Source organism: Xenopus laevis, chromosome 2L, assembly GCF_017654675.1.
Source record: "Xenopus laevis strain J_2021 chromosome 2L, Xenopus_laevis_v10.1, whole genome shotgun sequence".
NCBI lineage: Eukaryota > Metazoa > Chordata > Amphibia > Anura > Pipidae > Xenopus > Xenopus laevis.
In genome coordinates this window covers 13,744,507-13,769,161 of record NC_054373.1, presented here as the reverse complement: position 1 = coordinate 13,769,161, position 24,655 = coordinate 13,744,507, and the positions used below count along the sequence as shown (strand labels likewise).

The following is a 24,655-nucleotide window of genomic DNA, read 5'->3' as shown; positions in this document are numbered from 1 at the left end:
ACTTATAAGATGCCATATGGTTACCGCTGCAGGTTTTATAGCCATGGAAATTGGCACTCAGACTGAGATACTTTCCCTTTTAAGTACTGCAATACCATCTTCACTGCTTTTTTCAGGAGCATTCACTTGCTTAGTATAGTATAATAAAAAAAAAGTGGTTGCACATGTGGTATTGTAAAACCATATATATTACTATACTGATGCATCCGAGCTCTTGGATTAGCGTCACTCCTAGAGGAATGTTTTGACTGGAGATTTTATTGACATGGTAGTTTTCCTCACCCCAGGATCACGGGGTCATGGGAAAGCTGAACAGCGACCTAAATAAATTGAGAAAGCTGTGTGTACTCGACACATCTTAATTTTTACATTTTCTGTGGCTTTTGAATTATTTTCCTTTTTGTTTTCCTGTTTTTGAAGAACAGCTTCCCTTGTTGCTAGGGTCAGTGACCACAGAAACCAAATAGCAGATTGATTGTGAGACTGTATTGTTATTGTGAAAGGGGTGGTTCACCTTTTAAGTTAAAGGAACAGTAACACCAAAAAATGAAAGTCTTTTAAAGTAATAAATTGCGGCGCTGTAAAACTTGCGCGTTTGCTTCAGAAACTCTACTATAATTTATATAAACAAGCTGTGGGGGAAGCCATTCAAGCACAGGATACACAGTAGATAACAGATAAGTACTACTACAGTTTATATAAACAAGCTGCTGTGTAGCCATGGGGGCAGCCATTCAAGCACAGAAAACACAGTAGATAACATAAGTACTACTATAATTTATATAAACAAGCTGCTGTGTAGCCATGGGGGCAGCCATTCAAGCACAGGATACACAGTAGATAACAGATAAGTACTACTATAGTTTATATAAACAAGCTGCTGTGTAGCCATGGGGGCAGCCATTCAAGCACAGGGTACACAGTAGATAACAGATAAGTACTACTATAGTTTATATAAACAAGCTGCTGTGTAGCCATGGGGGCAGCCATTCAAGCACAGGGTACACAGTAGATAACGGATAAGTACTATAGTTTATATAAACAAGATGCTGTATAGCCATGGGGGCAGCCATTCAAGCACAGGGTACACAGTAGATAACAGATAAGTACTACTATAGTTTATATAAACAAGCTGCTGTGTATCCATGGGGGCAGCCATTCAAGCACAGGATTAGTACTACTATAGTTTATGTAATTAAGCTGCTGTGTAATTCATACGTGACATTTTATAGACATTTGCCAGAGAATGCAATATAAGCTCCTTCCCATGTAGAAAACAACGACGGAGATCCAGTTCCATTTCCGTAATAAATGTCATCTGTGCAATAACAGAAAATGAGATTTATTGAAAGCCTGCTACTCTGCTCCTGCAATTAGTAAGTTCTTGGAAGGCAGTTCTGTATTAATGATGAATACCACGCCTGGGATGTTTTCATTGTGCTGATGTTAGCAAGTTAGATGATGTGAGCAAACAACAATATTTCCTAACTCTGTGGAGCGTTTTGTATAAATAATGTTTGTCTTTGCAGCCACATTGCCAAAGAGTTCTTCATTCGGCCGCTCAGTTGCCGGGTCCCAGATAAACACTAAACTTCAGAAAGCTCAGTCCTTCGATGTTCCAGCGTAAGTAATATATTGCTCCATATTTTAGACTGTACTGGGGCTACAGATTGGCCAGTGAATTATGTTTGAAATTGTGCTCTTTATTCTCTTAAAGGGATTCAGTCATGATTCTTATGGTTTACTTTTTATTTCTAAATTACACTGTTTACATTGCCAATTATTCACACTGCTATTTAAAATGTTATTCTTGAACCAACATATGTTTTTTGAGCTGTAATATTAATGTGTAGGCACCATTTTGTTGCATTGTGCCTGATTCTGAGCTTTGAGAAGGGACCAGCACTTGAGGATGGAACAGATATTGCTTCTCCCCTTCCATTATACCACAGAATGGGTTGGGTCTGCAGTGCACCCTAGCCCCACCTAGTTGTAGACATGAGAATAGCACTCAAGCATGGTCGGAGAGACTCTCTCCCTGCGCAGCAAACCATCTTCCTGCCGCTGGTCACGTCAAAAACACAATATGCGCACACACGTTTGCCGACAAGATTGGGTTAAATTGGGGTTGCGGCAGGGGCCAGAGGAGGTCCCTAAACCATGGGCCCCGGGACCCCCAGTACAACCGAGCACCCAAGCAGGAAAAAAACCAGACCTTCTCCCTGCACAGCAAACAATCTTCCTGCCTTTGGTCGTGTCAAAAACACAATATGTACACACGCATGGGTGGGTGAGATTGGGCTAAATTAGGGTTGCAGAGGGGGGCCCGGGGCCAACCTAGACTGATTTTTTCTGGGACCGGCGAGTACAACCCGGCACCCAAGCAGGAAAAAAGCAGGGAATTGGTTGCTTTGGTGCTATTCTTATGTCTACCACTAGGGCTAGGGAGTATTTTTAGCAATGCAAACAAATCCTAAAGTAGAGGTGTCAGGTAGCTACTATCTTGTTAGCTGCCCATTGTTCTGTTGATAGGCTGCTGGGGAGGGAAGGGAGGGGGATGATATCACTCCAACTTGCAGTAAAGAGTGAGTGAAGTTTACAAGTCACATGACTGGGGGCAGCTGGCAAACTGACAATATGTCTAGCCCAGGGATCCCCAACCTTTTTCACCAGTGAGCAACATTCTGATGTAAAAAGAGTTGGGGAGCAACACAAGCATAAAAAATGTTCCTGGATGGAGCCAAATAAGCACTGTGATTGGCTATTGGTAGCCCATATGTGGACTAGCAGCCTACAGGAGACTCTGTTTACCATTGCACCTGGTTTTTATACAACCAAATCTTGCCTCCAAGCCTGGAATTGAAAAATAAGCACCTGCTTTGAGGCCACTGAGAGCAACACCCAAGGGTTTGGGGAGCAACATGTTGCTCACGAGCTACTGGTTGGGGATCACTGGTCTAGCCCCATGCCTAATTTCAAAATTAAATATAAAAAAATCAGTTTGCTCTTTTAAGAAACGGATTTCAGTGCAGGAGTGCAAAAGTTTGCCCATGACAGTATCCCTTTAAGTTAAATTTACGGTGTTCTAGCCTTTCAATAAGTTAAGAAAGAATGTTGTAAATGTAATATTGAATTTGAATGCATGTCCCATGTTTACTAAAGTGATCTGTTAAAGAAATATTTTACTTTAATTTGGCAGTCAACCTACACAGTGACAGTTCTGCATCAACAGAGCAAACACCAGCTGTGCCATAGGCCTTACAATGATTGTCTAAGCACAGCCTGCAAGCATATGAAATGCTGCCGCAACTTAACCTGCCCAAAAAGTAAAATAAATAATATTTTTACTCCAATGAGTGATTTCAAGAGATAGGAATAGTTTTGTGTATGACCCTTTTTATTTTTCATCCTGCAGCCCACCACTTGTCGTTGAATGGGCTGTGCCATCGTCTTCAAGATTGAAGTACAGACAATTGTTCAACAGCCAGGACAAAACCATGAGTGGGAATTTAACAGGTAAGTCTGTAAACTCTTCCACAGGAGAACAGTTTGCTTTTCAAAGTAAGTGGAGTCTGGTACACAAAGTAGCATTCAAAAATAAACTCGTGAGCCACATTCAGATGTAACCAGAGTTAGGGAGCAACACAAGCACAAGATAAATTCCTAGCTGCCAAATAAGAGCCCTATGTGGACTGGCAGCCTACAGGAGACTCTGTTTGGCAGTACAACTGGTTTTTATGCAACCAAAACTTGCCTCCAAGCCTGGAATTCAAAAATAAGCAACTGCTTTGAGGCCACTGGGAGCCACATCCAAGGGGTTGAAGAGGAACATGTTGCTCATGAGCCACTGGTTGGGGATCACTGCTGTAGGATTTCAGAGAAAGTGGTAATCCTGTCACAAGGAAAGCATCAAGGGAAGCACATTTTAATACAAGAGTGTGCTGTTGTGTGACATAGGGGAATGGAAGGTGCTAAGCACAAATGCATAGATTGCCAGTGTTTTTCCTCCTGCATGATTTTCAGATTAACGGACATCTGAAACCCTAGTAACTGCACCATGTACTAATGCCCTTAGAGTGGAATAAGCTGTATTGTGTTCCTTACAGGTGTTAAAGGGATACTGTCATGGGAAAAAAAAAAATCAAAATGCATCAATGAATAGTGCTGCTCCAGCAGAATTCTACACTGAAATCCGTTTCTCAAAAGAGCAAACAGATTTTTTTTATATTTAATTTTGAAGTCTGACATTGAGCTAGGCATTTTGTCTGTTTCCCAGCTGCCCCCAGTCATGTGACTTGTGCCCTGATAAACTTAAGTCACTCTTTACTGCTGTACTGCAAGTTGGAATGATATCACACCCCCCCCTTCCCCCCCCCAGCAGCCTAACAACAGAACAATGGGAAGGTAACCAGATAGCAGATGCCTAACACAAGATAACAACTGCCTGGTAGATCTAAGAACCACACTCAATAAAATCCATGTCCCACTGCGACACATTCAGTTACATTGAGTAGGAGAAACAACAGCCTGCCAGAAAGCAGTTCCAACCTAAAGTGCTGGCTCTTTCTGAAAGCACATGACCAGGCAAAATGACCTGAGATGCACCTACACACCAATATTACAACTAAAAAATACACTTGTGGGTTCAGGAATGAAATTTTAAATTGCAGAGTGAATTATTTACAGTGTAACTTAGAAATAAAAACTACATCATAATAATAGGGATGCACCGAATCCAGGATTTGGTCAGGATTCGGATTCGGCTGAATCCTTCTACCAGGCCAAACTGAATCCTAATTTGCATATGCAAATTAGGGGCTGGGAGGGACAACTCGTGATTTTTTGTCACAAAACAAGGAAATTAGGATTCAGGTTTGGTTCAGTATTCGGCCGAATCTTTCGCAAAGGATTTGTGGGTTCGACCGAATCCAAAATAGTGGATTCGGTGCATCCCTACATAAAAATCATGACAGAATCCCTTTAAACCGTTATATCCTCCTATTCTTCTGTATAGTTTTCATTTTCCTTCAGTCTCACTCCAGTCTGTGACTTCCCATTAATTCTTTGTATTTAGTACTCTGTATTTTTAAATCTGCATTCTTTGAATCTGTGTTCCAGAATGCAGCTTGCCGTATACACTGTTGAAAATCTGTTTCTTAGTTTTCTACTTGCTTAGGTATAAATCCGTCCTCTTATTGTGCTGAAACCAACCCTTTATTTCAGGTCCTCAGGCAAGAACTATTCTTATGCAGTCAAGTTTACCGCAAAGCCAGCTAGCTACAATATGGTGAGTAGATGAGCAACAGATGTGGATGTCTAGGGGCTTTCCCCCTTCCCTGGTGTAATATATTGTTATGCCATTTTCCATGTTTCTCCCTTTGCACTTTATGGAAGACACATGCTTACGCTTGCCACACATGGGTCGACTTAGGATATTCAGAACCATTATCCAGCTATTCGCTCATTCTCAGACACATCTCTAAATAGGCAAATCAGCCCAGTCGATAAAAGTATGGGATTGTGCAGTTCCAGACTGATTGATCTCCCCAAACCATGAGCTGTTTCAGATAATTACGGTACGCAACACAAACATTTTTTGTTTTGTCTGCTGGTTGTTTTGAGGGACCACCCATTCACAGGTAATCAGACCATTATTACCAAATTATTATATGACAACTCCTGTAGCCTTAGCCTAAAAGGGGTTGTTCACCTAACTTTTAGTATGTTATAGAATGGCCAATTCTAAGCACTTTTTCAATTTATCTTCATTATTTCTGTTTTTTTATAGTTTTTTTTAATTATTAGCCCTTTTATTCTGACTCTTTACAGTTTTCAAATGGGGGTCACTGACCTCTAAAAAAAACAAATGCTCTGTACGGCTACACATGTATTTTTATTGCTAATTTTCATAACTTGCCTTTCTATTTGTTATTTCCTATTCATATTTGTGTCTTACATAAATCAACGCATGGTTGTAAGGGTAATTTGGACCCTAGCAACCAGATTGCTGAAATGGCAAACTGGAGAGCTGCTGAATAAAAAGCTAAATTACTCAAAAACAACAAATACAAAAAAATGAAAACCAATTGCAAATTGTCTCAGAATACCCCTCTCCACATCATACTAAAAGTTAACGCAAAGGTGAACAACCCCTTTAAGGTCCCCATACACAGGCAGATATAAGCTGCCAACAAATTAAAGGGCCGGAATTTGTTAGTATGCTACGAATAAAAGACGCCAACACATATTAAACTTTAAAATCGCTAAGTCTTTATTAAGAAATAACTTAACGAAACTCAGTGACAGTGCGACGATCCATTGTGCGGCTTCTCCTATAGAAGGCAGGGAGGAGAAAATGCGCGCCGCACGATGGAGAGCCGATCAGCTTTTTCTTAAGAGGAACGCAGGCAGAGTTTCGGTAAGTTATTTCTTAATAAAGGCTTAGCGTCCTTAAAGTTTAACATGTGTTGGTCTTTTTTTCATAGCATACTAACAATTTTTTTTTAAAAAATTTTTTTTTTGCTGTTACTGGTCCTTTAAGTCAGCAGCTTATTGCCCAGTGTATGGGGCCCTCCAACAGGCTTTCCTGATCGATATCTGGTCAAAAGTCGGCCAGATGTTGATCAGGCAGGGTTAAAAATCTTAAAAATCCTGTCGTAACGAGGACTAAATTTGTTTGTTCACACGGTCCTCGATCCAACCTCCCGTATTGTTGAGCCTTAGGGCCCACAATTGGATCAGTTTCATATCGCCCACATTAAGGTGGGCATATCGGGGAGAGATCTGCTTGCCAAAAAAACCTAATCTCTACATGTATTCCCACCTTTAGTGAGAACACAATCAGAATAGAGATGTTGTTTCATGCAAGATCTATCTACCTATTTCTTTCTACAGATGTAGAGAGTGATATTCTGAGACAATTTGCAATTGGTTTTCATTTTTTATTTGTGTTTTTTGAGTTATTTAGCAGTTCTCCAGTTCGCAATTTCACCAATTCAGTTGCTAGGGTCTAAATTACCCTAGCAACCATGTATTGATTTGAATTACAGACTGGAATATGAATAGGAGAGGCCTAAATAGAAAGATGAGTAATAAAAAAGTAGCAATCGCTATAAATTTGTAGACTTACAGAACATTTGTTTTTTTACATGGGGTCAGTTGCTTAGAATTAGCCATACTATAACATACTAAAAGTTAACTTAAAGGTGAACGACCCCTTTAAGAACATGTGATCCAGGTCCCAGAAGCTCTTGTCTGTAGTGAGTCTCACTCATGTAACTGTATTATTTCAGGAATCTTTCAGACATTGACCAAGATGGAAAACTAACAGCCGAAGAATTTATATTAGCTATGCACTTAATAGATGTGGCCATGTCTGGCCAGCCACTTCCTCCAATCCTGCCTCCAGAGTATATTCCCCCATCTTTTAGGTAAGAAACGTTTATGTGAGTTTGCTAAATGTTTTTAATAGAGGGTTATTTAAAGGGGAGCTATCCCACAAAATCAAAACTTGAAATAAGCTTCATCATACTGGAATAGGAAACATTTCAATCCATTAAGTATTCTGTACCCTTTCTGAAATTATCAGCTCTTCACTATCCCCCTCTCATGATCTGTCTCTTTGCAATCTCACCTTTTGCAGGTTTTGGGGGGTCAGATCATAGACATATCTAATATCATTTTTTGCGGGGGGGGGGGGGGGTTCTTTCCTAGCAGATGTATTAGATCTCACTGAAATAACTAATTCCAGGACAAAAAAAAAATCTAAGAAAACTGACTGGCACAAATATTGCATGTAGAGAGACAGGATTTCTGGTGATTTTTAAAGGTGAACTCAGGTGATACATCTTCTAGGAACAAAAGGAGTCTATCCGACTCCCAAAGGCTATATCAGACCTACCCGTCAATCAAATCAGACTCCTAACTCCAAAATGCTTAGTGGGAGGTAGCTAGGGTTGCCACCTTTTCTAAAAAATTTTACCAGCCAGTGGGGGCAGAACAAAAGGGGGGCGGACCAGGATGCAAAAGGGGTGTGACCACATACAGTGATGTAAATGGGCGGAGCAACATGCAAAATAGCCTGAAGCCTGAGAAAAAAGGGTAGGTTCTGAGTGAATTGGGGACGGGACAAGGGCTTTTTTTAAGTGCATTACAAATTACCGGCAACTGCATTTCCGGTAAATTTGTAATACCGGCCTCGACCTTGTCAGGTGTTTTACCGGCCGGGTGGCAACCCTAGGGGTAGCTGAGAGCAGTGTTGGCCTGGGTCACCAGGGGCCCACCAAAAAACCTTAGATCAGAGGCCCACCCAAAAAACTAAAACCTGGGACCGACTCTCAGAATTATTATTCTTCCTCTCCTCACTCAACCTCTATTCTCCTAGTCTCTTTTCTTTACATACTATAATACTATAATCTATTATTCTATCTATTTTGCCTCTTTGTTCTCATAGAAATTGGAAATGGCTATGAAATAGGCTAAATGTTTAGCAGCATGAGTTTTCCTGGTATCCCGTAGGGCCAGTCCAATACTGGCTGAGAGTGACTTGAATATTTTAGAAATCTAGAATTATTTTATTGATTATATTTAGAAAATGTATTTGCCAAACTTTACAACTTGCAGCTTTGTTAGAAATGTAAGGTTATGGGTATATTAGATGTTGCATGGAATACGGTTTGTTAACAATATAAGCAGATCTGGGGAATGAATTGATGTTTATAAGATGAGAACATTTTGAGTAATGACTTCATATTAGGATGTATTAGAAGCAGTATTTCCTTCCTGTGCATTTTGTGAGCCGGATACTCAAATGCTTAGTGAGAGTTTATTATCAGCAGGGGCTTGAGGAATATAATAGTATAGTGGTAAAGCATGTTTACATTACCCTTACTACTCCAAAGTTAACTGGTTTAACTCTTAAAATCTAAATCTCAATTTAAACGAGAATTATGGTGATCATACTTCACCTTGCCTGCTGGCTTCCATGTCCCATGAATTTGTCTGTGACAGACATGAGCAAGTGGAAGTGATCCTTTCTGAATAATACCCACCAGGCAGGATTTATTATTGGTTAAGGCATCCTTACCTTTTTGGATGGTGATACTCATTAATTTGTTTACAAATGTTGCAGGGAACCTGATATTGTGTTCTGCCAGATTTTAAATATTCTCTAATCAGTACTGGCTACTTAATTGCAAAGGAATCATTGAGGTGGTTTTTGTAGATCTCAATATAATGGGAACATTTTGCTTTATTTCAGAAGAGTTCGATCAGGGAGTGGGTTATCCATTATGAGCTCTGTGTCTGTTGATCAGCGCTTGCCGGAGGAACCAGAAGAAGAGGAGCCACAAAACGCGGACAAAAAGCTCCCAGGTAGTTCTTACCTCTTGTGCGTTGTTTGCTGAAATTTAACTTCAAGGTCAGACTAGCGGCTAATTCTTTGGCCAGATAACCAGATCTGGTGGTGGGAAAAATTGGGTGATTTTGGTCACTGGCACCTTTAATTGCAGTCTCAAGGGCCAGTGATTGCATTACTTTTAAAGCCTGTTGCAGTTCTAAGCTCATTTGTCTTTTCATGAATAAGCTTAGTCTTTTTCTTAATAAATATCATATGGAGTTGCAAAAGCATTAAAGGGGTTGTTCACCTTTAAAATAACTTTTAGTATGATGTAGAGAGTGAGATTCTGAGACCATTTGCAATTGGTTTACATTTTTTATTATTTGAGGTTTTTGAGTTATTTAGCTTTTTATTCAGCAGCTTTCCAGATTAAAATGTCAGACAGCTAGTTGCCCAGGTCCAAATTACCCTAGCAATCATGCACTGATTTAAATTAGAGACTGGAAATTGAATAGGAGAGGGCTTGAAAAGAAAGATGGCAAATAAAAAATAACTATAGATCTGTAGCCTTAACTAATGAAGAAAAAATGAAAAGTTGCTTAGAATTAGTCATTCTATAACATACTAAAAGTTAACTTAAAGGCGAACCACCCCTTTAAAATGTATAACATTTCTACTTAACAGTGACATTTGAAGACAAGAAAAGGGAGAACTTTGAGCGAGGAAACCTAGAATTAGAAAAGAGGAGACAGGCACTTTTAGAGCAGCAGCGCAAAGAGCAGGAGAGGTTGGCTCAGCTGGAAAGGGCAGAGCAGGAGAGAAAAGAACGAGAGCGGCAAGATCAAGAGCGGAAGCGGCAGCAAGACCTGGAAAAACAGCTGGAGAAACAACGAGAACTGGAGCGGCAACGGGAAGAGGAGCGCAGAAAAGAAATCGAAAGGAGAGAGGTAACGGTTTCTGAAGATTAAAGCATTCTGATGTGTGGGTTTACTTATCAAGTATGAATTGCCTGATTTTGGCTTGCTAGTTTGTGGGTTGGGGTCAACTGGTGAAATTATTTTTTTTTAAACATCTCTAAATAAAGTCTCTAAGTCTCTAAAGAGCTTGTCAGGGCCCCTTTCCACCTTAGGTATGCACATAATGAATTTCATTAAATTGACTTCATATCGTGATCATTAACAGGCGGCAAAAAGAGAACTAGAAAGGCAACGGCAGTTGGAGTGGGAACGAAACAGAAGGCAAGAACTCCTTAATCAAAGGAATAGAGAGCAAGAGGACATTGTTGTCTTAAAAGCAAAGAAGAAGACTCTAGAGTTTGAGCTGGAAGCTCTAGTAAGTAGCTCTCCTGCTAAGAGAGGTGGCTCCCATCCCATTTGTACCTGCTGAACAAGAATAACATGTTGCTTTGTAAAGCTTTGCATGTGTTTTCTCATACTGCCTGATTTTTCCCAATTTCCTCAATTTTGAGAGTATAGATTATTGTTTTCCAGTACATTTAATAGGATGCAGCAAAACATTTATCATTTTGTTGCTGCATATTTTCCTTTATCTATTTATAGATGTGAAAAGTAGCAGTAAAGGAATGATCTATAATATACCGTCTCCTGCTCCTTTGCTGTCTTTTAAGGAGATTTATTGGTCTTTATCTAAATATATATGTATATGCAAAGGTCTTTCAATTAAAGGGGACCTGTCACCCTAAGAAATAATTCCAAATTATTTTCTATCATGTTGGTTGAGCAACATAAACTTACACTGTATTTATTATTTACACTTTGTTTCCTTCAGTCTTGGAATTACACAATTGCAACAAACAGGCAGGAGCCATTTTATGGACACTGTTATTAAGACAAATTGTGTATCACCTCAAAATCTTGTGTATGCACCAGAATGGGGGACCTAATGACGATGCTCAGTGCCCTACACAATTATAGAGTAAGGAGGGAAGGGGTTAAGTGAAAGTTATTGACTGACCCACCTCTAGAGGCGGGGAACATAATTGATTGACTGTTCCTATATTTAAATACTTTTATAACCGGTATGGATGTTTTAAAGGAGAAGGAAAGGTAAAAAACAAATACATTTCTATATATTGGCCACAAAAAGAACTACTTACAATAATCGTGGCTCTGTATGTCTTCACCATTAGCTGCATTCAGAGGTCGATGTAAAACATTTTGCTAGGTGCATGGAATACAGAAGACATCCCTCCCGCTAACAAAACCAGCACTATCAGGGCTCACACATGCGCAGAAGAAATTCTGCAAGCCCTGCGCATGCGCACATTATTGCCTTACTTCCCCCATGCGATCAATGCTAAGCAGGTCAGGTGGTGTGTGGGTGACGTTGCCCGCATGACGCGAGAGGTCATGGGGGAGGAATCAATTTCGTGCATGCACACTTTTAACGAGGAGGCGAAGGATGTGACGCGTACATGGCCAACACGGTGGCCGCAAACTCGGTTACGGGGAAAAACTTCGCTGGCACAGTGTAAGTGCAGGAAAACTAATTGGCTGGTGACACTATATAGCGGTTCAGGAGGGGTGCGATCAGGCAACAGTTAAAGATAGGTAATAAAAATGACCTTTCCTTCTCCTTTAATGAAAAAAAAAAGTGTGTTCCATGTTTAATTAGCACAAGACGTTCATAATACAAATTTTAATGTGTAGGTGACAGGTCCACTTTAAAATGAGGGGATTTGCCAATTCTGAAAGGTGCATACAATCCTTGCACATATAATTTACTGAAAAAGTTCTCTTTTTAATAAATTAAGTAAATTGATGAACTATCACATTTTTATTTGATTTTAAAGAATGATAAAAAGCACCAGTTGGAAGGAAAACTCCAGGATATCCGGTGTCGCCTCACTACTCAACGGCACGAAATAGAAAGCACTAACAAATCCAGGGAACTGAGGATCGCAGAGATCACACACTTGCAGCAGCAGCTTCAGGTAAGCGCCTCCTAACTTAACCTCACAGGAGTGCAGGATTGTGTTTGGGAATTCATAATTTTTGGATTTAGTCAAGTACAGAATTCTTAACAAAAGATTTGGGTGAATCGGAACCCTACTTTGAATATAAACATTTAGGGGTAAATTTATCAAAGAGTCAAGTTCCGCCACTAGAGTGAAATTCCGCAGCTCTCAATTCATTTCTATGGGATTTTGAAAGGCGTATTTATCAATGGGTGAAAGTTCACCTTTTGATAAATACGCCTTTCAAAATCCCATAGAAATGAATGGGGAGTGGCGCAATTTCACTCTAGTGGCGGAACTTCACTATTAACTTCACACTTTGATAAATATACCCCCTAGGTTGGAAAGAATTTGTGAACAAAAACATTGTGTGGTCTAGAACTTTAAAGAGGGTTTGGATTCTGTTGGAACAAACAAATCCGAATCCTTCAAAAAGTACTTTGTTTGAGCCGAATCTGGATGTGGCTTTTCTTAATTAGCACAAGGCTACCACCAAAATGTTTATTTGTACGGTGATGTATTCTCTGGGATACCTGTAGGCTTAATACTCCTGAATGATATTCAGTTATGAAACCTGTTATCCAGAATGCTCAGGACCTGGGATTTTCCAAATAACTGATCTTTCCGTAATTTGGTTCTTCGTACCTTAATTCTACTAGAAAATCATTTAAACTTTTATTAAACCCTACTGGCTGGTTTTGCTCCCAATAAGGATTAATTATATTGTAGTTTGGATCTAGTACAAGGCACTGTTTCATTACTGCAAAGAAAAAGGAAATCCTTTAAAAAAAAAAAAAAATGTAATAATTTGATTATAATGTAGTCTATGGGAGACAACCTTTCCGTAATTTGGAGCTTTCTGGATATTTAGTTTCTGGATAACTGATCCTATACCTGTATCAACATTTAGGCCAAAAGTTGAAAGTCGCTGTACAGAAAAGCAATCTGCTAAATGTGCCACGATCATATAATTGTTACAGAATTTCTGGTGTCCGATCTGAATCTCAGATATAATAGCTGTCTTTCTGTCCTTTAGGAATCTCAGCAGCTGCTTGGAAAAATGATTCCTGAGAAACAGTCCCTTAACGATCAATTAAAGCAGGTTCAACAAAACAGTTTGCACAGTAAGTCGATCCATATGTGCTGGGCTTTTCAATGTAATGGAAGATGCTTTTGCTTACAGAGCAGCAATAGACATCAGTGTCTTTGTCTCAAACAGTTGTTTTACATTTGTGGGACCTCTAGACCTCGGATTTGTTTTAAAATCTGCATCTAAAGGCATACAAACACTTTTAAAGGGATACTGTCATGAAATAATCACAGGACAGCTCAGTGCATTCTGTATCAGAAATTAATATTCAGCCCTGTAGCATCAGCTTCTATGACAGGTGTATCTAATTATCTGGTTCATGATGAACAACCCCTAAGATAAACTTCTCAATAGTAGCCCAGAGCTCACTGAGCATGTGCAGTGTCACTTACACAGAAAAGATTGTTTAAAGAGATTCTGTGACGATTTTTATGGTGTAGTTTTTATTTCTAAATTATACTGTTTACACTGAAATAATTCACTCTACCATATAAATATTAAAAATTATTAAATTATTAAAATTATTAAAATATACAATTTCATTCCTGAACCAGCAAGTGTATTTTCTTTAGTTGTAATATTGGTGTGTAGGTGCATCTCAGTTTATGATTTTATGATGTCGTTTTAATTCTAAATTACACTGCAAATAATTCACTCTGCAATATAAAATTTCATTCCTGAACCAGCAAGTGTATTTCTTTAGTTGTTAAATTGGTGTGTAGGTGCATCTCAGGTCATTTTGCCTGGTCATGTGTTTTCAGGATGGAATTGCTTTCTGGCAGGCTGTTGTTTCTCCTACTCAATGTTACTGAATGTGTCGCAGTGGGACCTGGATTTTACTATTGAGTGCTGTTCTTATATCTACCAGGGAGCTGTTATCTTGTGTTAGGGAGCTGTTATCTGGTTACCTTCCCATTGTTCTGTTGTTAGGCTGCTGGGAGGGAAAGGGAGGGGGTGATATCACTCCAACTTGCAGTAAAGAGTGACTGTAGATTATCAGAGTTGAAGTCACATGACTGGAGGCAGCTGGGAAACTGCCAATATGTCTAGCCCCATGTCCGATTTCAAAATTAAGTATAAAAACATCTGTTTGCTCTTTTGAGAAATGGATTTCAGTGCAGAATTCTGCTGTAGCAGCACTATTAACCGATTTGTTTTGAAAAAAACATGTTTTCCTATGACAATATTCCTTTAACAATATTCCAAGATGGGGAGCTCCTGTGGACAACTTTGTGGGCCCAGATCATTACTGTTATAGGGCTGCCAAACCTCTGGAAAGTAAGTTCAATACAGGTATGGGACCTGTTATCCAGAATGCTTAGGACCTGGGGTTTTCCAAATAATGGATGTTTCCGTAATTTGGGTCTTCATGCCTTAAGTCTACTAGAAATTCATTTAAACATTAAATAAACCTAACAGGCTGGTTTTGTTTCCAATAAGGATTAATTATATCTTAGTTGGGATCAAGTACAAGCTACTGTTTTATCACTATAGAGAAAAAGGAAATCCATTAAAAAAATTTGGATTATTTGGATAAAATGGAGCCTATGGGAGACCGTAATTCGTCATTCCGTAATTTGGAGCTTTCTGGATACCGGGTTTCCGGATAAGGGATCCTATACCTCTATATAAAATACAGCATTTGGAGCCAGATTAATTTGTAGGCTTTCGTTCAAGATGAATAGCACGTGCCATGCAATTAACTATTCTTGATCAATTAACTAAATTGATCCTGCTCTGATGTTCCTTGGAACAAACCACCTCTTATAGCATTGGCTTCATTGTACACTTATTAAACTCTTGTAGGATCTGTCATCACGCCGTGTTGTTCTTTTGATTTCTTAGCCGTCCTTTCCATTTTCCATAACAGGAGATTCCTTGCTTACACTAAAAAGGGCATTGGAAACCAAGGAGATTGGACGCCAGCAGCTCCGAGATCAGTTAGATGAAGTAGAAAAAGAAACGCGAGCTAAGCTTCAGGAAATCGACGTATTTAATAACCAATTAAAGGTATTTGCATCTTTCATCAAGTGCCTTGACATCTCAAAAAAAAAAAAAAAAAAAAAAAAAAAAAAGCAGCAGTGCTCGGAGTACAAATATATTCTTGTTAATGTCCCCCTACAGGTGCAGTGTTTTAGGGCAGGATATAACTGTAATAAAATAATTTAAACCATTTCTAATAAAACAGACGCTCTGTAAGGCTACACGTTTATTGTTATTGCTACTTTTTACTCATTTTTCTATTTGGTCCTCTCTTATGCATGGTTGCTAGGGTAATTTGGACCCTAGCAACCAAACTGTTTAAATTGCAAACTGGAGAGCTGCTGAATAAAAAGCTAAATAACTCAAAAACCGCAAATAATAAAAAAAAAACTGAAAATCCGTTTTAAATTGTCTGAGTATCACTCAGTAACTCAAAAGTGAACAACTCCTTTAATTGTTGTCTTGTTATTGTCTCATTCACTCTGGCCCCATATAAAGGACCTATTTAGTAACTTACAAAGCACTCTATGTTCTGTTTGTTCACTCACAGTATTGTTGTGCTGACCTGACTCATTACATAGTGCAAGACTTGGCTTAACATGAAAAGGAAAAGAACACACTTTACAACCCAAGTAAAACAATACAAATTCAGTAATGTTCAGATTGTATTCTCAGGCATGGCCATGTGATTGGCTCGCACACAGCAAGCTCAGCTCTGCCCCCTACATTCACTTTCCTTATCGACATTTATATAGTGAATTTATGTTCTTAAGCTGCTTTCTATTGGTTATGCTTTTTCAGTTCATTTGGGCCCAGGTGAGTGGTTTGATTCAGGAAGTTACATATGTATGGGGTCTTGTAACAGAGATTTATTTGTCTGGTTTTATCTTCTAAAGCTGGTTGTTCTCTCTCAATTTAGGAACTGAGAGAATTGTACAACAAGCAGCAGTTCCAGAAACAGCAGGACTTTGAAACTGAGAAGATCAAGCAGAAAGAGCTGGAACGGAAAACCAGCGAGCTGGATAAGCTGAAGGAGGAGGACAAAAGGTGCTTGCCATTAAAAAGGAGAAATAAAGCTTAGCTAAAGAAGTAGCTAGAAATGTTTTACATTATCTTTTGGGTTTCTGTACCAGCCCAAGGCAACCACAGCCCTTTAGCAGTAAAGATCTGTGTCTCTAAAGATGCCCCAGTAGCTCCCCATCTTCTTTTCTGCTGATTCACTGCACATGCTCTGTGCTGCTGTCACTTACTGAGTTTAGGGACCCACTCACAATATACAGTACACATAGAATAGAAATGTCACAATATAAGGCTGATTAGTAATTAATACAGATAATTACTACATGGCAGCACAGAAACCAGTGCAATTAGCATCAGAATTTAATAATCAGCAAACCTGTAGCATCATCTTATATTACACACCAACCTCATTTTCTGCTGAATAATTAGTGACGAGCCCTAAGCTTAGCTTCTCAACAGCCAATCAGAGCCCACTGAGCATTTGAGTGTCACAGACACTTTCCAAGATGGCGACTTCCCTGTGACAACTTTGAAGTCCTGGATCATTGCTGCTGTTGAGAAGCAGAAACTTTAGGCTGGTGCTATAAGTTCAGTATATAAAATATGGCATTTTTAGCCATATTCATTGTTAGGGTTTAGTTCTCCTTTAATGGCTTTTCTCTAGCAGCTTATGAAATTAAGTCACCTAAAGTAGGGGGGGTACATTTACTCAATGTTCAGATAGTACCGTACATATCCCCATGATCTATGTCTTTTCTCTTTATTTTGTATTAAGGCAAAATTTATAGCATAACATTTATAGCAATTGATTTACATAGAAGGGGAGTGGTGATATTGTTTGTCTCCACTTTTGATGCACTGTCCGAGACTGAAGAGCAACAGTTGTGATCATAATCGCATGAGCAAACTCTTCTCTGCAAGTCTAGTAAAAGCAAGTATAGAATACAATTTTCCTGTTTGTAGGCGGATGCTAGAGCACGACAAGCTTTGGCAGGATCGCGTGAAGCAGGAAGAGGAACGTTACAAATTCCAAGATGAGGAGAAAGAAAAAAGGGAAGAATCCATTCAGAAGTGCGAGGTGGAAAAGAAACCAGAGATCCAGGAGAAACCCAACAAACCGTTCCACCAACCTCCAGAGCCTGGAAAACTAGGAGGGCAGATTCCCTGGATGAATACGGGTGTGTTGCTGCTCGCTGTGGTAGAGATGAAAGATGATGCCTTTACAACAGTGTGTTTTTTTTTGTTTTGTTTTCTACATTTGAGGTCCAACATTTAACCAAATCCCCATAATAAGGCTACATAAATAAAAATATTGCTGTATCAGCCACTGAACCACGTTTCCAACAATACTTCTGGCAGCAAGTATGCATTCAAACCCAAATGAGAATTGACCTTAAGGGTGGTGACATGCTAAGATTCTGGGGAGTTTAGCAACAAATCTCCTCTTCTTTGGGTGACTAATCTCCCCGAAATGCCTTCCCGCTGGCTAGAGTGTAAATAGATGACGGATATATATATATATATATATATATATATATATATATATATATATATATATATATATATATATATATATATATATATATATATATATATATATATATATATATATATATATATATAGTTTCCTGCAGGCAGCCGCACTCGGATCCGGATTTCGTGAATGTGGGTGCTGGTTCAAATTTTATGTATAATTTTCACATAGAGCCGCACACCATTTTCTTCTTTGTGAATCAAATAATATTTATTTGCATAGATTTGTGTTCCAACGTTTCGGCCCTCTTAGGGCCTTTATCAAGGATACATACATGCAATGGTGACAGTGTATTTATACCCCCACCTGTGTTTGAAATTTTGGCGCCAAGTATGATGTCATCAAAGGTTTGAACTTCACGTCACTAATAAGCCATTGAAACAAATACAGTCAAAAGAAACAAGATCTCTAATCTCACCAGTGGGTGTCACCGTTGTGTCACCGTTGTGCTGCAGACATGGAGAGCCCACATAGTAACTTTTCTGTCGTGAAATCTGTGAAGTTTATACAAAGTGTCTATTTAGTTACAGAAATGACAGTGTTATCTTTTAGTGTTAAAAAAAGAAACAATGAAATAAAAAAACATCCATTAAAAACAAATTTGAGCAATGAGTCAATGTTTTAGCCTTGTTTTCCCGTTTTTTTACAAGCTCTTTGCTTTTTTATTTTTTTATTGTATTTGTCTATATATATATATATATATATATATATATATATATATATATAGAGTGGAATAAATACACGAATATTTTGCATCAAAAACTTCCTGTGAGTGTCGCTTTCTTCTGCAAATATATATATATATATATATATACATTTTTTTTTCCCCCACATTGTTTCTACCTATAGCTGTACATGGTTCATGGGAGATGTCGCTGCTTGCACCCACTATATGCACTAATATGATTTTATGTTAAAAACACTGCTTTGGTGACCTTCGGAAATAAATATATACATGTGTGTGTAAATGAGAAATCTTCAATTCAATCTTAAGGAGAGCACTTCCAAGCAAATATGCTGTGATACTTTTTTTTTATATTGTGGACTACAATTCACACGACATGTTCAGCCTTACATGCCCTTTCTCAAGTCTCAAGACACTTGAGAAAGGGCATGTAAGGCCCAAAACATGTCATGTAAATTGTAGTCCACAATAAAAAAAAAATCGTTTCACAGCATATTTGCTTTGAAGTGCTCTCCTTAAGATTGAATTGAAGAAACTACCTATGGGGTGGCGGTTCCCTGAAAAAGGATTGAGGCCCTCTTGTGTTGATTTGATAGAGGCAGAGCGTAAGAACACTTTCTTGAAAGCTTAATGAGAAAGCTCTTGTGATTATTTTTCAGAGAAAGCCCCTCTAACGATCAACCAGGGCGATGTGAAGGTTGTGTATTACCGAGCACTCTACCCTTTTGATGCCCGAAGTCATGATGAAATCACTATTGAGCCTGGAGACATTATCATGGTAAGTTATACTTTTAGTATAATTAAGAGAGTGATATTCTGAGACAATTTGCAATTGGTTTTCATTTTTTTATTATTTGTTTTTCTGCTTTTTATTCAGCAGCTCTCCAGTTTGCAGCTTTAGCAACCTGGTTGTTATCCATATATATATAAATATATATATCGGAAATTACAGAGACAAAATATCCAGCACTATTCCCAGAATTTAGTTTAGTAAATCAATTTTTTAGGTAGTGGGTTTTCTTTGAATTTAATTAACATTTAGTTCTGATTACAGTCTGTGCACTGCTCACCATTAAAATCTAATGGTCCAGGTGCAGACGCCCCGAACCACACGCTTAAAGAAGAGAGTTGGTAATATCACCCCTAACTCCCCGCACAGAACATCAATCACGTTTCCAAAATATCAGGAACACTAAGTCTTACCCCGTACCCGTCGTGACCTGGGTGCCGCCGCCCCGAGTCCGTCACTAGGGGGAATGTTGCCAGCCAATCTGTAATAAGAAGCTGCGCACTCCTGGGCCTTTTCCACAGATCGCAAGTGCATTGATTTTACTTAGTCTGGAGTCGAGCGATCTATGGAAAAGGCCCAGGAGTGCGCCACTTCTCATTACAGATTAGCAACCTGGTTGGTAGGGTGCAAATTACCCTAGCAACCATGCACTGATTTTAAAAAAAGAGACTGCAGTATGAATAAGAGAGGCCTGAATAGAAAGATGAGCAATTGCTTGTAGCAGTCATAATAAATGTGTGGTTTTACAGAGCATTTGTTGTTTTTTTGGATGGGGTCAGTGACCCCTATTTGAGAGTTGGAAAGAGTCAGAAGAAGAAGGCAAATAATTAAAAAAAAAAATAATAACAAAGACCCACTGAAAATGTGTTAAGAATTGGTCATCCTATAACATAGTAAAAGTTATCTTAAAGTAAAGTGATACTGACACTAAAAAATATTTTTAAAAATATGAATGTACATTAAAAGTTAGCTATAGGTCATGCGGATTGTTTTTTTATTTTTTGCTGAGAGGTTTGTTTTTGTAAGTAATTGTTAGTTGAAGTTCCTAAACCTGACTGTTTTGCCAACCTGACTGTCCCTTCTCAATGTCTGTTAAACTTTCTAATGCGAACGGACTCCTGCTGCACAGATATGGCAGCCCCCTCATACAGGAACAGATAGGTAATGTAAAAGCATTGGCCAAATACTTTATAAGAAGCTAAAATTATAAGTAGCATGCAAAACCAATATTATGAAACATGTCAAAAAAGCATAATTTCTGGTGTCAGTATCTCGTTAAAGGTGAACCACCCCTTCGGAAACCCCCAGCTGGTGAAATTAGGGATGCACTGAATTCACTATTTTGGATTCGGACGAACCCTTCATGAAAGATTCAGCCAAATCCCGAACTGAATCCGAATTTGCATATGCAAATTAGGATTTGGATTTGGTTCGGCCAGGCAGAAGAATTCGGCTGAATCCGAATCCTGCTGAAAAGGCCGAATCCCTTACCAAATCATGGATTCGGTGCATCCCTAAGTGAAATACATCTTTGCATCAGAGTGCAAATGCAAGTATGCCACCTGCTATCCAGAATGCACGGGACCTGGGGTTTTCCGGATAACGGATCTTTCCATAATTTGGATCACCACACCTTAGATCTACTAGAAAATCATGTAAACATGAAATAAACACAATAGGCAGGTTTTCTTTCCAATAAGGATTAATTATATCTTAGTGGGGATAAAGTACAAGCTACTATTTTATTAAAAATTTGGATTATTTAAAAAAAAATTAAGACTATGTGAGATGGCCTTTCCGTAATTCAAAACTTTCCATATAATGGGTTTCTGGATAACTGATCCCATGCATGTACACTGTTTCCACGATTGTGTAGTAATGGCACATAAAAAGAAGTTATTGCTTTTCATTCAGACTCTATTCTGTAAGGTAAGATTAATTGTTTAGGTCATTGATGGTAATAGGAATAGCTGTGTGTGTGTTTAGGTGCCTAAAAGTCATCAGCAGCTTCATTTTCTTTGCGGTTGCTAGAAAGGAATAAAAGGAAGGATATTTGAGTAGTCAGTAGAACCACTTTCCTCTGTTGGTTATGAGAAAGCACACGCAGATGTCTTGTATGTCATACAGTTACCTTTTTCTTTTATTGTTGCCACCTAGAACCGTTTGCTTCTTCTAAGTGTTTTGTGCTTCACTTGCTTTTTAATGGACATTTACAGGTGGATGAAAGCCAAACCGGAGAGCCTGGGTGGCTGGGAGGTGAACTGAAAGGAAAAACGGGCTGGTTTCCTGCCAACTATGCAGAGCGAATGCCCGAGAGTGAATTTCCAAGCACAACTAAACCAGCAGCAGAAACTACAGCCAAACCCACTGTCCATGTGGCACCTTCCCCTGTTGCACCTGCAGCTTTTACAAATACATCTACAAATTCCAACAACTGGGCAGACTTCAGCTCAACGTGAGTATCTGTATTCTGATTCCTTAAAGGGGAACTAAAGCTTAACTAAAGAAGTAGCTAGAAATGTTGTACATTGTTTTGTGCTTCTGTACCAGCCCAAGGCAACCACAGCCCTTTAGCAGTAAAGATCTGTCTCCAAAGATGCCTCCCCATCTTCTTTTCTGCTGATTCACTGCACATGCTCTGTGCTCCTGTCACTTACTGAGCTTAGGGACCCACTCACAATATACAGTACACATAGAATAGAAATGTCACAATATAAGGCTGATTAGTCATTAATACAGATAATTATATGATAATTATATGCAAATTTTTTTTTACTTCCTTGTTTTCTGACAACAAAGTCGCCCCTAATTTGCATATGCAAATTAGGATTCCGTTCAGGCCGGGTAGAAGGATTCCTGGCCAAATCCCAAACCGAATCCTGGATTAAATTTTTTTAGCCATAATAATTTTTAGGGTTTAGTTGTCTGCTGTTAAGGGGGTTAAGGGGGTTTCTTGGTCAGAAGTTGGAGAATGGGATGATGTAACCAATACTTGCAGAAAAAAACAAAAAAAAATGGGGCGGTAGGGTTGAGGCTGTTCCTGATGTTATTTTATTATAACTTCTAAATTAAACCCTCCCCCTCACTTCTGCAGAATTGTATTTTATTACAGCTGAACAACTATGCTACACAGTTTTATGTTATCACCTTTTTCAGGCTTTGAACAGAATTAGGGGGTTTGCTTTGTGTTAAATCCTTTTTCAGCAGGCTGTACCCGGACTCACGTTAGGCAACTCTTCCATGGGCATAAGGAAGGTTGTGGCCACATAGAGGAGCCTTTCACATAACCTTTAAAGGGAAGCAGAATTTTCTTCAAAAGGATTGTTGGTAATGTTCTTGTTTTCATTCTTCCTTCTGTTTATTAGGTGGCCAACCAATAACACTGATAAAGTAGAGAGTGATAACTGGGATACATGGGCAGCTCAACCATCTCTAACTGTTCCCAGTGCTGGTCAGCACAGACAGCGCTCTGCTTTTACCCCAGCAACTGTAACTGGATCATCGCCATCTCCTGTACTTGGTCAGGTATGAGTATTAAGTGGTTTTGTTAGTCTTCTTTTCCATCCCAAATACAGAAAATGCAGATGTGGCCCTTCTAATGTACCCGCATTTATACATCCAAGTTTTTTCCCCCTTTTGTAAGTGGACGAGGAAAGTAAAAAAATCATAAGATCTTTCAGTAACTGTAGTATCTCTTTCATATATTTGGACAGTTCCAATATATATAGATAGACTGCAGCTCACCGTTTGAAGTGTTTGTATGCTGCTTGTCCTGCGGGGTATCCTGTGTTAATCTCCCAATAGTCAATCAGAATAAAAGTCGAAGTGCAGAACAAATCCACAGAAGTAGTCTTAGACTGCAAATAATTTATTTGGGAACGTAAAGAACACTACATGTTTCGGGCTAGGCCCTTTATCAAGTGTGATACACTTGATAAAGGGCCTAACCTGAAGCATGTAGTGTTCTTCACGTTCCCAAATAAATAAGACTACTTCTGTGGATTTGTCCTGCACTTTGACTTTTCTTCTGACTGTCTCTTTTATATATTGACCTGTCCTACATCGGGTAACTTAATCAAGTCTTTCGTTGCTGTAAACACAATCTCCCAATCTATATTATTCCATGTTTTTCATTCCATGCTTTATTTCTTGGCCATGTTCTCTATGGATTTTCATTGGCTGGAATATCAGGTGATAGACAGCTGGAGGTGGTGCTCAAAAATGTACTTTTCCTGGCTGCCCACCCTTGCTGCTACAAGGCATGTGGTCTGTAAATTCAGACTCAAATAGTGATGTCAATTTCTCATTATGATTTTATTTTGCTTTTGAGTCAGGTTTACAGCTGGTACACAGCTTAGATAAGTCTATAAAGTGCTGTTGTAGAGAGTCCTCTTTTTTTTTTTTTAAAGGGTGAAAAAGTAGAAGGCCTTCAGGCACAAGCCTTGTATCCTTGGAGAGCAAAGAAGGACAACCATCTTAATTTTAACAAAAATGATGTTATCACGGTTCTTGAACAGCAGGATATGTGGTGGTTTGGGGAAGTTCAAGGTCAAAAGGGCTGGTTTCCCAAATCCTATGTAAAGCTTATATCCGGTCCACTAAGGAAATCTACAAGGTAAGCTTACCCTACCTACAATCCTGCATACAACTATGGGCAGAGGCTTTTTTTAGGAGCATTTAATGGTCTAGAGCAGAGCTGTCTCACTGTAGGTCCACAAAATAAGATTTTATTTTTCAAAACAGAAGAATTTACAATAACAAGGAAAAAGGTAAGAAAGGTAAAAAAAAAAAAAGAGAGAGTGATGAGACAAGGGTACCAATTATATCATGTCAAAGTAGAATTCAAGTACAGTCACATATTTTGCAGATCCAGCTAGGTCCCCCATATGGCCTTTCTAGATAAAGTGAGTTTCTGAAGCGGTAGGGAAAAATTCACCAAATTTTGCCAAAATTGTAGATGGGGGGGGGGGGCAATGGATTTCCAACACATTAGAATTGCCTTTTTAGCATAGTATAACAACTGCAAATATCACATTCTGGAATAGGATCGGAGTTGTAAGTCCCCTGTTAAACCCAACAAACCGTGATCTGGGGAGTGGATATTTGGGAGGGCAAGCTTCTCGTTCATTTACCAGAGGGCATTGCTCCAACATATCTGTATTACCGGGCACATCCAAAACACATGAAACCGACAACCTGCATCATCTCTGCATTTAGGACATTGATCAGACAAATTGTT

General features: G+C 38.9%; 1 protein-coding gene across 7 annotated transcripts in view; it reads left to right on the top strand.

The window, feature by feature from the left end:
- Positions 1-24,655, top strand: part of itsn1.L (intersectin 1 L homeolog) — a 100,778-nt gene that overhangs the window by 37,160 nt on the left and 38,963 nt on the right. For 5 of the 7 annotated variants that reach the window (XR_001934284.2, XM_018244842.2, XM_018244840.2 and 2 more), the window contains 16 exon segments: positions 1,530-1,623; positions 3,416-3,516; positions 5,224-5,287; positions 7,293-7,430; positions 9,260-9,372; positions 10,022-10,284; positions 10,520-10,669; positions 12,150-12,290; positions 13,351-13,438; positions 15,275-15,414; positions 16,307-16,434; positions 17,371-17,585; positions 19,286-19,404; positions 21,633-21,871; positions 22,782-22,941; positions 23,826-24,031. Coding sequence is in view for 6 of the 7 variants with exons in the window: in XM_018244842.2 (XP_018100331.1) it covers positions 1,530-1,623; positions 3,416-3,516; positions 5,224-5,287; positions 7,293-7,430; positions 9,260-9,372; positions 10,022-10,284; positions 10,520-10,669; positions 12,150-12,290; positions 13,351-13,438; positions 15,275-15,414; positions 16,307-16,434; positions 17,371-17,585; positions 19,286-19,404; positions 21,633-21,871; positions 22,782-22,941; positions 23,826-24,031 (2,359 nt within the window). In the remaining variant the exon portion in view is untranslated. 7 annotated transcript variants of the gene reach the window in all.